The 12,133-nt window shown below is 50.9% G+C and overlaps 2 protein-coding genes across 3 annotated transcripts in view; one reads left to right on the top strand and one right to left on the bottom strand.

Annotated features, from left to right (window-relative positions):
* Window positions 1-11,686, bottom strand: part of COQ9 (coenzyme Q9) — a 188,244-nt gene extending 176,558 nt beyond the window's left edge. Inside the window, exon 1 of the mRNA XM_069654096.1 lies at window positions 11,567-11,686. Coding sequence (XP_069510197.1) covers window positions 11,567-11,633 — 67 coding nt within the window. The 5' untranslated portion in view covers window positions 11,634-11,686. The remainder of the gene's footprint in view (window positions 1-11,566) is intronic.
* The window catches only part of CIAPIN1 (cytokine induced apoptosis inhibitor 1), a 342,573-nt gene continuing 342,104 nt past the window's right edge, over window positions 11,665-12,133 (top strand). The window contains exon 1 of one of the 2 annotated variants that reach the window (XM_069654074.1): window positions 11,665-11,784. The gene's annotated coding sequence lies outside the window, so the exon portion shown is untranslated. Of the gene's footprint in view, window positions 11,892-12,133 lie in introns of both variants that reach the window. The other variant, XM_069654083.1, reaches the window with a different exon arrangement.

The raw sequence follows: 12,133 nt of genomic DNA, 5'->3' as shown, positions 1-12,133 counted from the left end.
TATAGGAGCGCCAACCACCTACATATGTTCTCCCCCAACCCAAACTCCTGCAACACCTGGAACAGCCACCTCCACTCCAGGGTGTCGAAAGCCTTCATAGCGTCAAACGAGGCTATTGCCATGTCGCACTTCTGTGACTTCACTAGGTCCATAATATGGTGTACACGGGGAAGATTGCCCGATGTGTTCCTTCTCCCAACAAACCCGCACTGATCCGGATGGATCAAGCTCGGCACCACCCCAGACAGTCTGAACACTAGGATCTTTCCCAAGATTTTCCCATCAACATTCAGCAGGGAAATGGGGCGGTACGCCGCGCACTCCCTCGGGTCCTTCCCCTCCTTCAGGATCACCGTAATGACTGCCTCCCTCATTGACTCCGGGAGACAGCCATTCTGAAATACCTCCTCATATACCCTCTGGAGCTGCGGCACCAGTAGGTCCGCAAACATTGAATAAAACTCTACCGGAAGCCCGTCACTACCCGGCGCAGTCCCTCTCTTCATTATACGGATCGCCCATCTAATATCCCCCTCCCCCATCGGAGCCTCCAATCCCTCCCTCATGTCCTCCCCCAGTTTCGGAAGCCTCAACAATTCCATGAGGTCCTCAACTTCAACCTCCACATACCCTTCCTCGCTCGTATATAGCTTCCTGTAGAATGCCACGAAAGTGTTGTTAATCTCTTTCTGGGTCCCGACTACCTCCCCCGCACTTGTCTTAAGCTGAGTTATAACCCGGTTCAGGTGTTCCCTACCAATCAACCAAGCCAACAGCTTACCCGCCTTATCCCCTTCCCCATGCAATCTAACATCCCGCCGACTATTATCTCGACAATTCTACCGGGGTTCTCTGATAATGCTCCAGCTTCCGTGCCAGTACTTCCCCCACCTCCGCCCCTCCACCCCTGCTGCTTCCCCCTCTAATTCCGCCACTTGGGCCTCTAAACGTTGTAGCGTATCTTGGAGGCGCTTACGCATCCCTACCATCATAGACAGGCACTTCCCTCTTACAGTCGCCTTAAAGGCTTCCCACAACACCCCCTTAGAATCCACCGAACCCTCATTCAATTCGAAGTACCCCCTAATCCCTTCCCTAAATTCGCCAACAAAGGCCCCATCCCGAAGTGCCTCCCGATGAAGGCGCCATAGCCGCCGCTGGGGCCTCTCATGAGCCCCAAATAACGTAGCCACCAATGCGGAGTGGTCCGACAAGACTCGGCCCAAGTACGTCACCTCCCCAAAATGTTGGCAATACTCCCTTCCGGTTACAATGTAATCCAGACGCGAATATGAGCCATGTACCACGGAATAATAAGAATAGCCCTGCTCCTCCCCGTGCTTCTCTCTCCAGACCTCCACCAGATCCTTCTCCTGCATTATCCTGTGAAGCGACCACACCATATGCTTCTTAGGCACCCCCTGCCCCCAGACCCATCTAGCCGTTCATCCAGATGACAATTAAAGTCTCCGCCCCATATTATCATTTCTCCCCTATATGCCCCCATCATGCGAAGCACAGAGGGGAAATAGTCCTTATCATCCACGTTGGGCGCGTATGAATTAACCAAACAAATGATCTTGCCCTCCCAGGAAGCCTGCACTAGCACCGTTCTGCCTACCTCATCTTTTAGTACAGCGTCCACCTTCAAAGGTGTCCTCCTCGTCACCCAAATGAGCACTCCCCTGGCTTGGTTCGAATACGTTGTACCGATTACTTGCCCTCCCCACATTTTCCCCAGCTTCCCCAGCACTTTGGCACTCGCATGTGTCTCCTGTATCCGCCCCACTTGTATTCTCTGCCTCTTTAAGAACTCACCCACTCTCCGCCTCTTCTGGTAGCTCCCTAGACCCCGAACATTCCACGTCCCAGTTTTCAGACTTCCCAGCCTACCCATCTAGGCATTTGGCCTCTTCCTCAGGTTATCCCTTCTCCTCTTCCAGCACCTCCAATACCCATACCCCGTTCCGGCTCCCTCCATCTTCTGTATCTTATTGCTGCTGTGCCATACCTTTCTTCCACTCCCCCTGCCCTACCCCTCCCCTCTCGCGCCTGTCCCCAACCTGGCGCTCTACCCCACAACCCTCCCCCTCCCGGCTCCCCTTCTTCCCCCACCCCTCCTCTAGTCCCCCTCCTCCCCCCTTCCCACCCCACCTCTCCTTTCCCCCCACCCTCCCTCCCTTCCCCCAACTCCCGGTCATAAACCAACCCTCCTGAACTCCAATCCTCCACTCCTTCTCTCTCCTGAACTGTAGACCCATTGGCACACCTAACCCCCGTGCTCCTCTCCCCCGGGGTTAGTAGCCAATAGCATTGGTTGTGTAAGCAGAGGGGGGGGGTTCCATCAACCCTCCCGTGCCACCCCACCAGCACCATAGCCCCTCATCTCACTCCCCCTACACTCCCAAATAGATAGCTTCTGCAATGCCAGCTTATGTGCTCCCCCATTTCAACTTATTTGCGGTCCACTGTGACTGGGTGCACCGCCTGTCCAGAACCCTCCACCTGGGGGTCTGTCTTTTGAGGGCCCGCGTCCAGCCAGTCCCAAACCTCCTTTGGGAATGTAAAGTAAAGAACCACGCCTTCCCTCCGGACAGCACCTTCAATTTCTCCGGGAAGAACATCATATACTTAAAGTTGAGTTCCCGCAGGCGGCCCCTCACCGCGTCAAATGACCTCCTTTGACGTTGCACCTCCAAAGTAAAGTCCAGAAAAATCTGCAACCTTGCACTCCCTATTTCGTAGACCCCCACTCTACGGGCCTCCTGGAGGATGGCATCCCAATCCCAGAAATTCATAATCTTGGCCACCATCACCTTCGGTGGGGCCCCCGGCGGGGAAGGGGGTCGTCCAGGGACCCTATGGGCCCTCTCCACCATGAAGAGATTGGATAGTGCTATGATCCCCAACACTTTCAAGATCAGGTTCTCCTCAAACAACTCGCTAGGGCCCTCCTCTCTCTCCGGTATTCCGACAAAGCGGATGTTACAACGCCTGGAGCGACCCTCCGCATCCTCTGCCCTGGCCTCCAACACTCGAGTCGCCCCCACCAGGCCCGCCACTCGATCCTTAAGCGTCTGAATGTCGTCCTCCACCGTGCTGACCCTTTGCTCCACTTCTGTAACCCTCTCACATACTTTGCGGAGGTCCGCCCTCATCAAGGAGTCATCCACCCCCACCTCCTTGATGCTTTCCTGGAGAGAAGATCTAGAGGCCTGTATCGCCTCCATAAGGGAGTCCAGCGTCACTGTACTCTCCATCCCGCCCGAGGGTCTCTCCCCCGTTTGCCGGTCCGGGCCACCCTGTCCATGCACCCCATCCTTCAGATTCGTGTATTTGTCCATCCGCTGCTGACTTTTGCCCATGTCAGACGGGGCTTATAGGGCCCACTCCTCGGAAACAAACTCACCACTTGTGCTTCAGGTGTCCATACGATTAGCTTTCTCAATTTCAGTTCCGCCCGCTTCCTGCCTAGCCCTGTGTCCGCTGGCAGGAAACTACCCCGAGCCGGGTCAATCACTCCAGGTCCCCTTAGTCCTATAAGGGGGGGGGGGCCACTCCTTCCCCCAGGTTCCCGGGCCACTACTTAAGGCCACTTAACGCTCCAGGCAATTCCTGACCTCGGCCCACCACACTGAAGGGATCCCACAGTCCCCTTTCTCCTCCTCCTGTCTTCCGAGCCTCTCCAGACTCCGGAGCATCAGCAGCCCCCACCCCCGCCCCCCTTCACAGCCTTCTGCCGCCCGTTACCTCTCTACTCAGGGGGGGGGGCTGCTCTCCCGGGCCTTCAATTGGGTTCTCCTTGCAAAGTCCGGACCCAACGACCACTTTCCACCACTCTGCGCACCGGGATTCTCCCTTACCTAGCCCATCCAGAAGCAGCTCCTCTCACCGGCCTCCAAGCCCCAGGCTGCGATCAATGTCCCAGCGGGAGAGGGAGAGAAGGGCGCACCTCAATGCCGCTTCAGCTCCAAAGCCCAGCGGCAGCTCCCACTGCACGCGGCGTCCTCCAGGCACAGCCCTGACCCGTCCCTGCACCGAGGCTCTGCCGCACGCCTCCCTGCCCAGCTCCACTCCCTGCTCTGCCACTGGCACACCTGCGGCACTCGCGCTCCTCCGTCAGACCCGGACACCAGTCTCTACCCCCGGGCCAGGGGGGAGCCCGTCCGCCTCTCCGCTCCCAGCGGCCCTCCTCGCTGCTGCCTCTCTCCTCCACCTGGGAGCGCGACAGGTCCCCAGGCAAGTAGGCTCCGCTGTGCTTGCTGCCGCACTCCTGTACTCCAAAACCGTGGCAGCCCCCGCTCAAGAAAGAACCCTCCACATCTAGCCATTGAACGCGCCCAAAACCTGAATATCCCTTTGGGAGTACTCGCAATAGACTTCAAAAAGGCATTTGATTCAATCCACTGGGAGGCGCACTGAGGGATCATGCGTAAAATGGGGTTCGGTCAGCGATTTCTATCCTGGGTTCAACTGCTGTACAACGCACCAATGGCCGAAGTCAGAGTAAATGGCTGGACATCATGATCCTTCGTCCTGGGAAAAGGGACGCGGCAAGGCTGCCCCCTATCGGCCCTCCTCTTTGCACTGGCCATGGAGCCATTGGCTCAGTTGCTGAGGGATACATGTACATGGAAGGGCATCCCGGGCGGGCCAGAGTGGGAGGACAGAGTCTCACTGTATGCAGATGATCTATTAATATACCTGCAAGACCCCAAGATGACATGCCCAGTGGTGACACAGCTACTCCAAGAATATGGAACCTTTAGTGGCCTAAAGGTGAATTGGTCCAAATTTACACTATTTGCATTAAATCAATTAGGTATGGAGGCTCCCGAGCACTGCCCATATAGAGTCGCCTCCGACCACTTTCAATATCTGGGCATCCGGATCACAAGAAATCTCAAGGACTACATACTTAATAACCTGCAACCCATCATAGAACGATTCACAGGGGATGTGCAGCACTGGATGTCTCTACCCTTGAGCCTGTTGGGTCGCGCTGCACCGTTTAAAATGCTAACACTTCCCCGCTATCTGAACATACTCCAGAATGCCCCACTACAGATACCTACGAAGACGTTCCAAAAAATAGACTGCATACTTAGGAAACTCCTATGGGGCAGTGGGCATCCGAGAATAGCTCTCCAAACATTGCAAAGGTCGATATGGGAGGGTGGTATTGGCCTGCCAAGGCTACAGACTTCTTACTGGGCCAGCCAGGTGTTGGTAATAAATGATGCATTACACGCTGAAGCCACAATACCACACGTGCGAGCATCACCTCCCATAGAGCTATATGCCGCAACACCCAGATCAACCCCTCGAGATATGCTATCACAGACGTCTCGTTTCTGGGCAGAGTCACACACTTTCATAGGCTGGGGGGACAAAGTCACGCCAATACAACCACTATGGAACAATAGGAAACTCCCTGAAGTAGCTAAATTTCCGAAATGGCCAGTGTGGGTGAGATATGGCATAGAAAAAGTGGGAGACATTATAGTAGAAGGAGCTATTAGACCCTACGATGAGCTCACTTCGTCCTTTAACCTCCCAGAAGCAGAACAATACCACTACACACAGCTCCGGCATGCACTACAACAACACCTCCCTACCCTTTCTGACATGTCAGATTGTACCCCATTGGAAAGAAACATAGTCACAGATCCGATTCAGGCAAATGTCGCCACAGTCATGTACAATGTCATCACCTCCTTTGCCACACCAGAACTGGTACGTTTAAAGACAAAATGGGAAACTGAAGTCGGGGAGAACATGTCAGAGGACTGGGTTCAGATCCTAATGTACCCCCATGAAGTTGCCATATCGACCAGGCTACGAGTAGTGCAACTGAATATATTACACAGAATCTATTATCCAAGGTTAGCCCAGTACCGCTGGGGTAAAATAGCAGAACCCAATTCTCTACGCTGCCGAGAAGAGGGAATGCCCAAATATTAGCCATTATTGGCAGCAATGTTGCGATATGCTTACAAAGGTCCCGAGACAGACGATCCCCAGAGACCCTAAACTACTGTTACTGGGAGTAGACAGTGAGATAGACCTGTCAAGATATGAAAAGCTCTGCTTCATGACTGCAACAGGAATAATCAAAAGAAACATAGCGCAGCTATGGGGAGCAGCGGAGTCGCCGCAAGTAGGCCAGTGGATTACAGATGTAAACATTTGCATCGCCATGGAAAGGAGAGTGTATAGAGCCAGAGGATGCCCTGATAAACGGACAAGATTTGGCAACGATGGGAAGACACGATGTGAACCTTTTGAACTTTTGATAATGTAACACCATTGAATGTAGGATGCGGACATTGCAGTAAAGAACCTACTAAAAGATATATATTGTATGTGATCTATTTGAGTGCGTACTCCATCGAATGTTATGGTTGTTGTTATTGAGATCTGGCCCGGTAAGGACCAGTGGTTGTATGTTATAAAATCAATAAAATATGATATTAAAAAAAAGAAAGAACCCTCCAGCATCCTCATTCACCTCCAGAGGTTACTATGAGACCTCTCTGCATCCAAGCATCCAGCAGTCCGCCCTCTCGCCTGTTAGTGCACCACGGGGGCCATCTTGGGCACACTTCTTCCCACCTGAACTTTTCGATCGTACTCAAAGCTGTTCCTCTTTCAATTTAGCTTCGTAAAATGAACCATTCAGTTCCCAGGAGCCTCAACTGCATTTGCGATCCGAAGTACTCTCGCCTCCGGGGGTAACACAGCAGGATTTTGTCAGGATTCACAAAGTGGCACAGGAGCTCGCAGGACCTACATGCTCCTCATTCGGCTGTTGGCCACAGAGGGCAAATGGACTAATACTTAATGCAAAGTGGAGCACAATGAATACGTCCATGACTAGACCCATGACATCGTTATCCATCCCATGACAAATCATCAAATCCACAGTGTGGCGCTCTGATTCTAGTTCAGAGACGTACAATAGTTTACTGGGATGGCACAAACTAGGAAATTTGCAGGTGGGGCTCAACCGGGAAGCAAGTACAAATAGTTTCTCATGCAAGTACAAATAGTTTCCCAAGTACAGGGCGTATCAGAGAAAGTTGTAAAGATGGTTCCCAAGGACTTTAGCGGTTGCATCGGAAGGTTGATAGGTATGTAACAATTTGAAGCATTGTTCCACGTCTGTGTTTCATAAGGTGTGGCAGGTCCCCATAAGCGTAAGGGATAAACTGAAATCTGAAGTAGAGAAACTGTGCTTAGAAGGAATCATAGAACCCATCAAGTCTAATGAATGGCTGTCTCCCATTCTAATAACTCAAAAGTCAGACTGTAGGATTCATGTGTGTGTGGACCTCATAGATGAGAGCTGGGCATATGGGTAGACAGATATTCCTTCCCCAACATTAGTACCATGTTGTCCACCATAAGGAGGGCGAGATGGTTCTCTGTCATTGACTTGTCATCACCCTACCACCAGATCACTTGCACTCCGATTCACGACACAACACATCATGTATAATTTCCATGGGAACGTTCCAATATTAACACATTTATTAAATTGGCATATATAACTGCTTCTGAATTAAATATGAATGATTGCTGGGTATGCAGCCACCTGCCACACCATTCTGAGGGCACTTATCCTCTTGTTGCCGTCCCCAACCTAGACTATAGAATAAACCGATTTAGTGCTAGCACACACAAATTTAAGGCCACAATAGACTGTCCAGAACACTTAAGAGTACACCCTGCGTGCCGCTTCCATGTTTGCGTGGAGATGCAAGAAGGAAGAATGTTTACTTGCGAATGGTACTGCCTTGCTGACAGGACGTTTGGGGAAACAGACAATCTAAAAGACAGATGGGCCAATTGCCCCTGGTCCTGTCCTATGCTTGCTGAAAAGCCAACGCTGGTTTAGGAATCTGAAAGCCTCTAATGTCATTAAACAGTATTCCCATAATGAGAACAACAATACTGTAGACATTGTGCAGGGGGGCAATGTTCCTCTCAACAGGCTGGTGTGGCAATATCATTGCAGCAGGAACAAAACACAGTCATACTGTAACCTGTGAGCCATAAATACCACTAGCCTCCCCCTTCCACGGGGGATGTTCTATCTCTGCAGAACAAGAGTGTATAAAGCACTACCTTTCCCATGGGGGGGCGGTGTAACCTAACATATGTACTTTCTGGACTGCCGGTGTTCAAGGACCTTCCTTCAGGGAAAATAAAGAACATGCGCTCACTGCATAAAAGGAGTGAAGATAAACAAGCAATTGTAGATACAGACGATTAACATGTTTTGCTCCCCCCCCCCCCCCGATTTCCTCAACATCCACCTTGGGGGCAATGAGTTGCCCCACCCGGGCAGGAAACGCCTCCTGGCGGAAATCTGCACTTCCCTCAGATCCCTTGCTCCCATGTTGAGACTACAAACAGAAGTGATGAGGTCCGAAATCATCCCGTGCCAGCATCGGCAGGGCGTAGAGTCAAATAAAGCCATGGAAATATCAAGGCACAAATTGAATAAGGCAGTGGCCAATTTTTTGCCTATTTTCAGGCCTCAAATTCATAAAGCATGGGATCTCGGTGCACAACCAGGCCATGTTCTGCTGTGACGGGGTCCACTTGTCCATTGAAGGCATGGGCATCTTCACCACAAATATCTTCTGGACCCTGGCTGCCAGGTGTCGTGCCTAAGTTAGGTCATCTATTTTGGTAGGACCTGGGGGCCACCGGTCAGCACCCCCTCAAGGTGGCGGCGGGGATCAGCCTCAAGTGGGCCCTACATGGGAGTAGGGCCCCCCGCTCACCTGATCCCTCTGTCGCCAAAATATATTCTTGTTATTCTCTATATGATGTTGTTATGGTTGGTTTTCTTTCGCACCATGGCTTGTACTAAAATAAAGCTTGTGGCCAAACTTTTTCCACCTCACATCCTGTTTGGCCTCCTCATTCCTGACACTGTCATTACTGTCATGTCATACGTCACCTCCATGCCACCCCCGCACAAAAACACTTCCAGGCTTATAAACATGGGCCTTCCCGGATGGGAGGCCCGAGGGCGTATGCTGGGAGGTGGGGGGTTTATTGTGGGTCCGGTGGGGCAGCACCTTTCAGGTGCTGCCTCTACTTGGCATGCAGGTGCAAGGGCGGGCAGCTGAGTCCCCAGAACAATGGGGACCCAGACTTCCGGGCGCCCTCCAGGAAAGAGAGGTGGCAGGGGCAGGTGACAACAGGTAGTCCCTCCCCCTGTCACCTCACATCATAGGTTCCCCTCTCCCATCCGGACGGACTTAGAGCAGGGGGCCTTTGATGATCAAAGAGGGGCTGCCTTGCCCTCAGGCAAAACTAGGCCTATAACAAGAGAGGACAAGGCAGCCCATCTCCTTTATTGCCTCTCTCCTGGCAGGCTCCAACAGGCTCCCAGACCACCTGCCAGGAGCAAAAATACCTCCCTCCCACCCTGCAAATACCACTAAGAGGAGCCAGATAGATCCTCAATAATAGCGAAAAGTTAAACAAACAATTGTTAAATAATCTTAAACCTAAATAAGTATTAAGAATGGCTAAAACACCTGCTTAAAAACAAACACAGAGGCCAGGAAGGGCGTTAAATCCGTCAAGGGGGGGTAGGTGGGGGGGAAATACTCAGCATTTAAGACCAAGGATCATAGAACCCCCGCAAGAAAGCAATGCAATAAAAACCCAGAGGGGGTCCAAACACAGTGGATCATGAGCGGAGAGAAATCCAATTAGGCTCAAAGAACCCAACCCAGTTGAAAAGCAATCCAATAAAAGCGCTTATGGGTTTGCAAAACACAAGTGGAACATGAGCAGGGAAGAATCCTGGTAAGGCTCCAAGAACCCACCCCTGTTTAAAAACAATTCAATATAAGCATTTAGGGGGTTTTCAAAACACAAGTGGATCATGAACAGAGTATAGTCCTAGTAAGGCTCTAAGAACCCACCCCCATTGAAAAATAATCCAACTAAAGCGTATAGGGGGTTTCAAAACACGAGTGGATCACGAGCAGGGAAAACTAGTAAGGCTCAAGGAATCCACCCCGTTAAAAAACAATTCAACATATGCGCGTAGGGGTTTTTTCAAAAGACAAGTGGTTCATGAGCAGAGAAAATTCCTAGTAAGGCTCTAGAACCCACCTCCATTTATAAACAATCCAATAAAAACGCACAGGGAGGTCTAAACGCAAGTGGATCATGAGCAGGGTAAGTTCCTAGTAAGGCTCGAAGAACCCACGTCCCTTGAAAATAATCCCATATAAACTCTAGGGGGTTTCATAAAACACAAGTAGATCAGGAGCAGGGTTAAATCCTAGTAAGGCTCCAAGAACCCACCCCCGCTGGAAAATAAGCAAACAAAAGCACATGGGGGGTCTCATAACACAAGTGGATCAGGAGCAGGTGAAAATCCTAGTAAGGCTCCAAGAACCCACCCCGAAGAAATAACAATCCAACAAAAGAGCTTGTAGATTCGGATCATGAGAGAAGAAAAAGCCAATTTTAACACCAAAGTGTTACACAAAAAGGCTAAAACGCCTCAAAAAAACTGTAAAACACAGGATCATACAAACGCAATGGCTCAGAGAACCCACTCCAAGGAGTATCAAATGCAAGAATATCGCAGAAGGGGTTTCAAACATAAGTGGATCACGAGCCGAGAGAACAAAAAGAAGTCACCTGATGAGCATGGAAGGGCACAAGTCCCAAACCCGGATTAGGTGGGACACAAGTGGAAGGTCTATAAACCACCTCGGCGGATGGCAAATAATAACACTGCAACAAGCACATACCTCTCCACCACACACGGAAAAGACAAGTGAAAGCAGGGAAGACCTACTGCAAAGCCAAGCATGTAAGAAACAAGACAAAGCTCACAAGCTGGGTCCACCAGATACACTGACACAGCTCACACGTTGGGTCCACTAAATGTCACAAGCTTGAGTATGAAGGGCGGCAGGGATCAGCCTCGAGCATGCCTTACATGGGAGTAGACCCCCACCTGATCCCTCTGTCCCCAAAATATATTCTTGTTATTCTCTATATGATGTTTTTATGGTTGGTTCTATTCTCTATATGATGTTTTTATGGTTGGTTCTATTTCGCACCATAGCTTGTACTGAAATAAATCTTGTGGCCAAAGTTTTTCCACCTCACATCCTGTTTGGCCTCCTCATTCCTGACACTGTCATTACTGTCATGTCATACTTGTGACCTGCATGCCAACCCCCTCACCTCCTCCCCGCCCTCGTACAAAAACACTTCCAGGCATATACTCAGCCCCCCATTATGTACTCCATGGTTTACTCGACCAATGAACTCTCCCTCGTTTGGAAGGCGCCAGCCTTGAACTAATGTTCACCTGCCTTAAAAAGCCCATGCATTCCCCATTCATACACCCTATCATTCTAACTACAGCAGTGGGGGGGGGGGTACAAGGACCATACATTTTGCCCTTCACGCTTCACCTCACCTTGTCAGCTACACTGTAGTTTTGTTAAACCAATCTCCCCTCTATCGTTTCTCCCTGCACCCAACTACGCCCCTCCCCTGACCAACTCACCGGGGAATCCCTCACATAAGAACTTCCAGCCTGCTCGACGAAGGGTGAACAGGGTTAACGCCGCCATTTTGGATTTGGACCGAACCACTCTGGAGAGCCTCAGCTTTCGTACCACGCATGTGCGGTTGGAAACTTTACACTAACAGAGACTGCACCAACGTCGCCGCGTTACACAGTAGCATATGTTGATCTCAGTGACTAGCACGTGAAGTGTTACAGTAAGGACGCGGCTTTTTTGTGAATATGCTTATTTACGCTCGTGGAGTGGACAGAACATTGTTCTCTTCGGAATCCACCGTGGGAGGCTTTGGAATACCCAATAAAGGTTGTAAGCTGGAGAGGGGATCATGCTTTGGGGGAAAAGCGCCGCATTCAAAGAGAGTCAGTCGAGAGTATATAAAACCGACTCAACCACTAATACAAACGAGAGTGCGGCATCTCGCTCCCGCCAATGTACTGCGTGCATTAGGTGGAGTTTGAGAAGTTAGGCAGCGCTGATGTCTCCAGCGCACCAGGAGGCACTGCCAGAATAAAACCGCGAATGTTTGACAACGTGATAAAGAACGC

The sequence above is a fragment of the Ambystoma mexicanum genome, chromosome 1p (assembly GCF_040938575.1).
Source record: "Ambystoma mexicanum isolate Mex_15411 chromosome 1p, UKY_AmexF1_1, whole genome shotgun sequence".
NCBI lineage: Eukaryota > Metazoa > Chordata > Amphibia > Caudata > Ambystomatidae > Ambystoma > Ambystoma mexicanum.
This window is presented reverse-complemented; position numbering and strand designations above follow the sequence as displayed.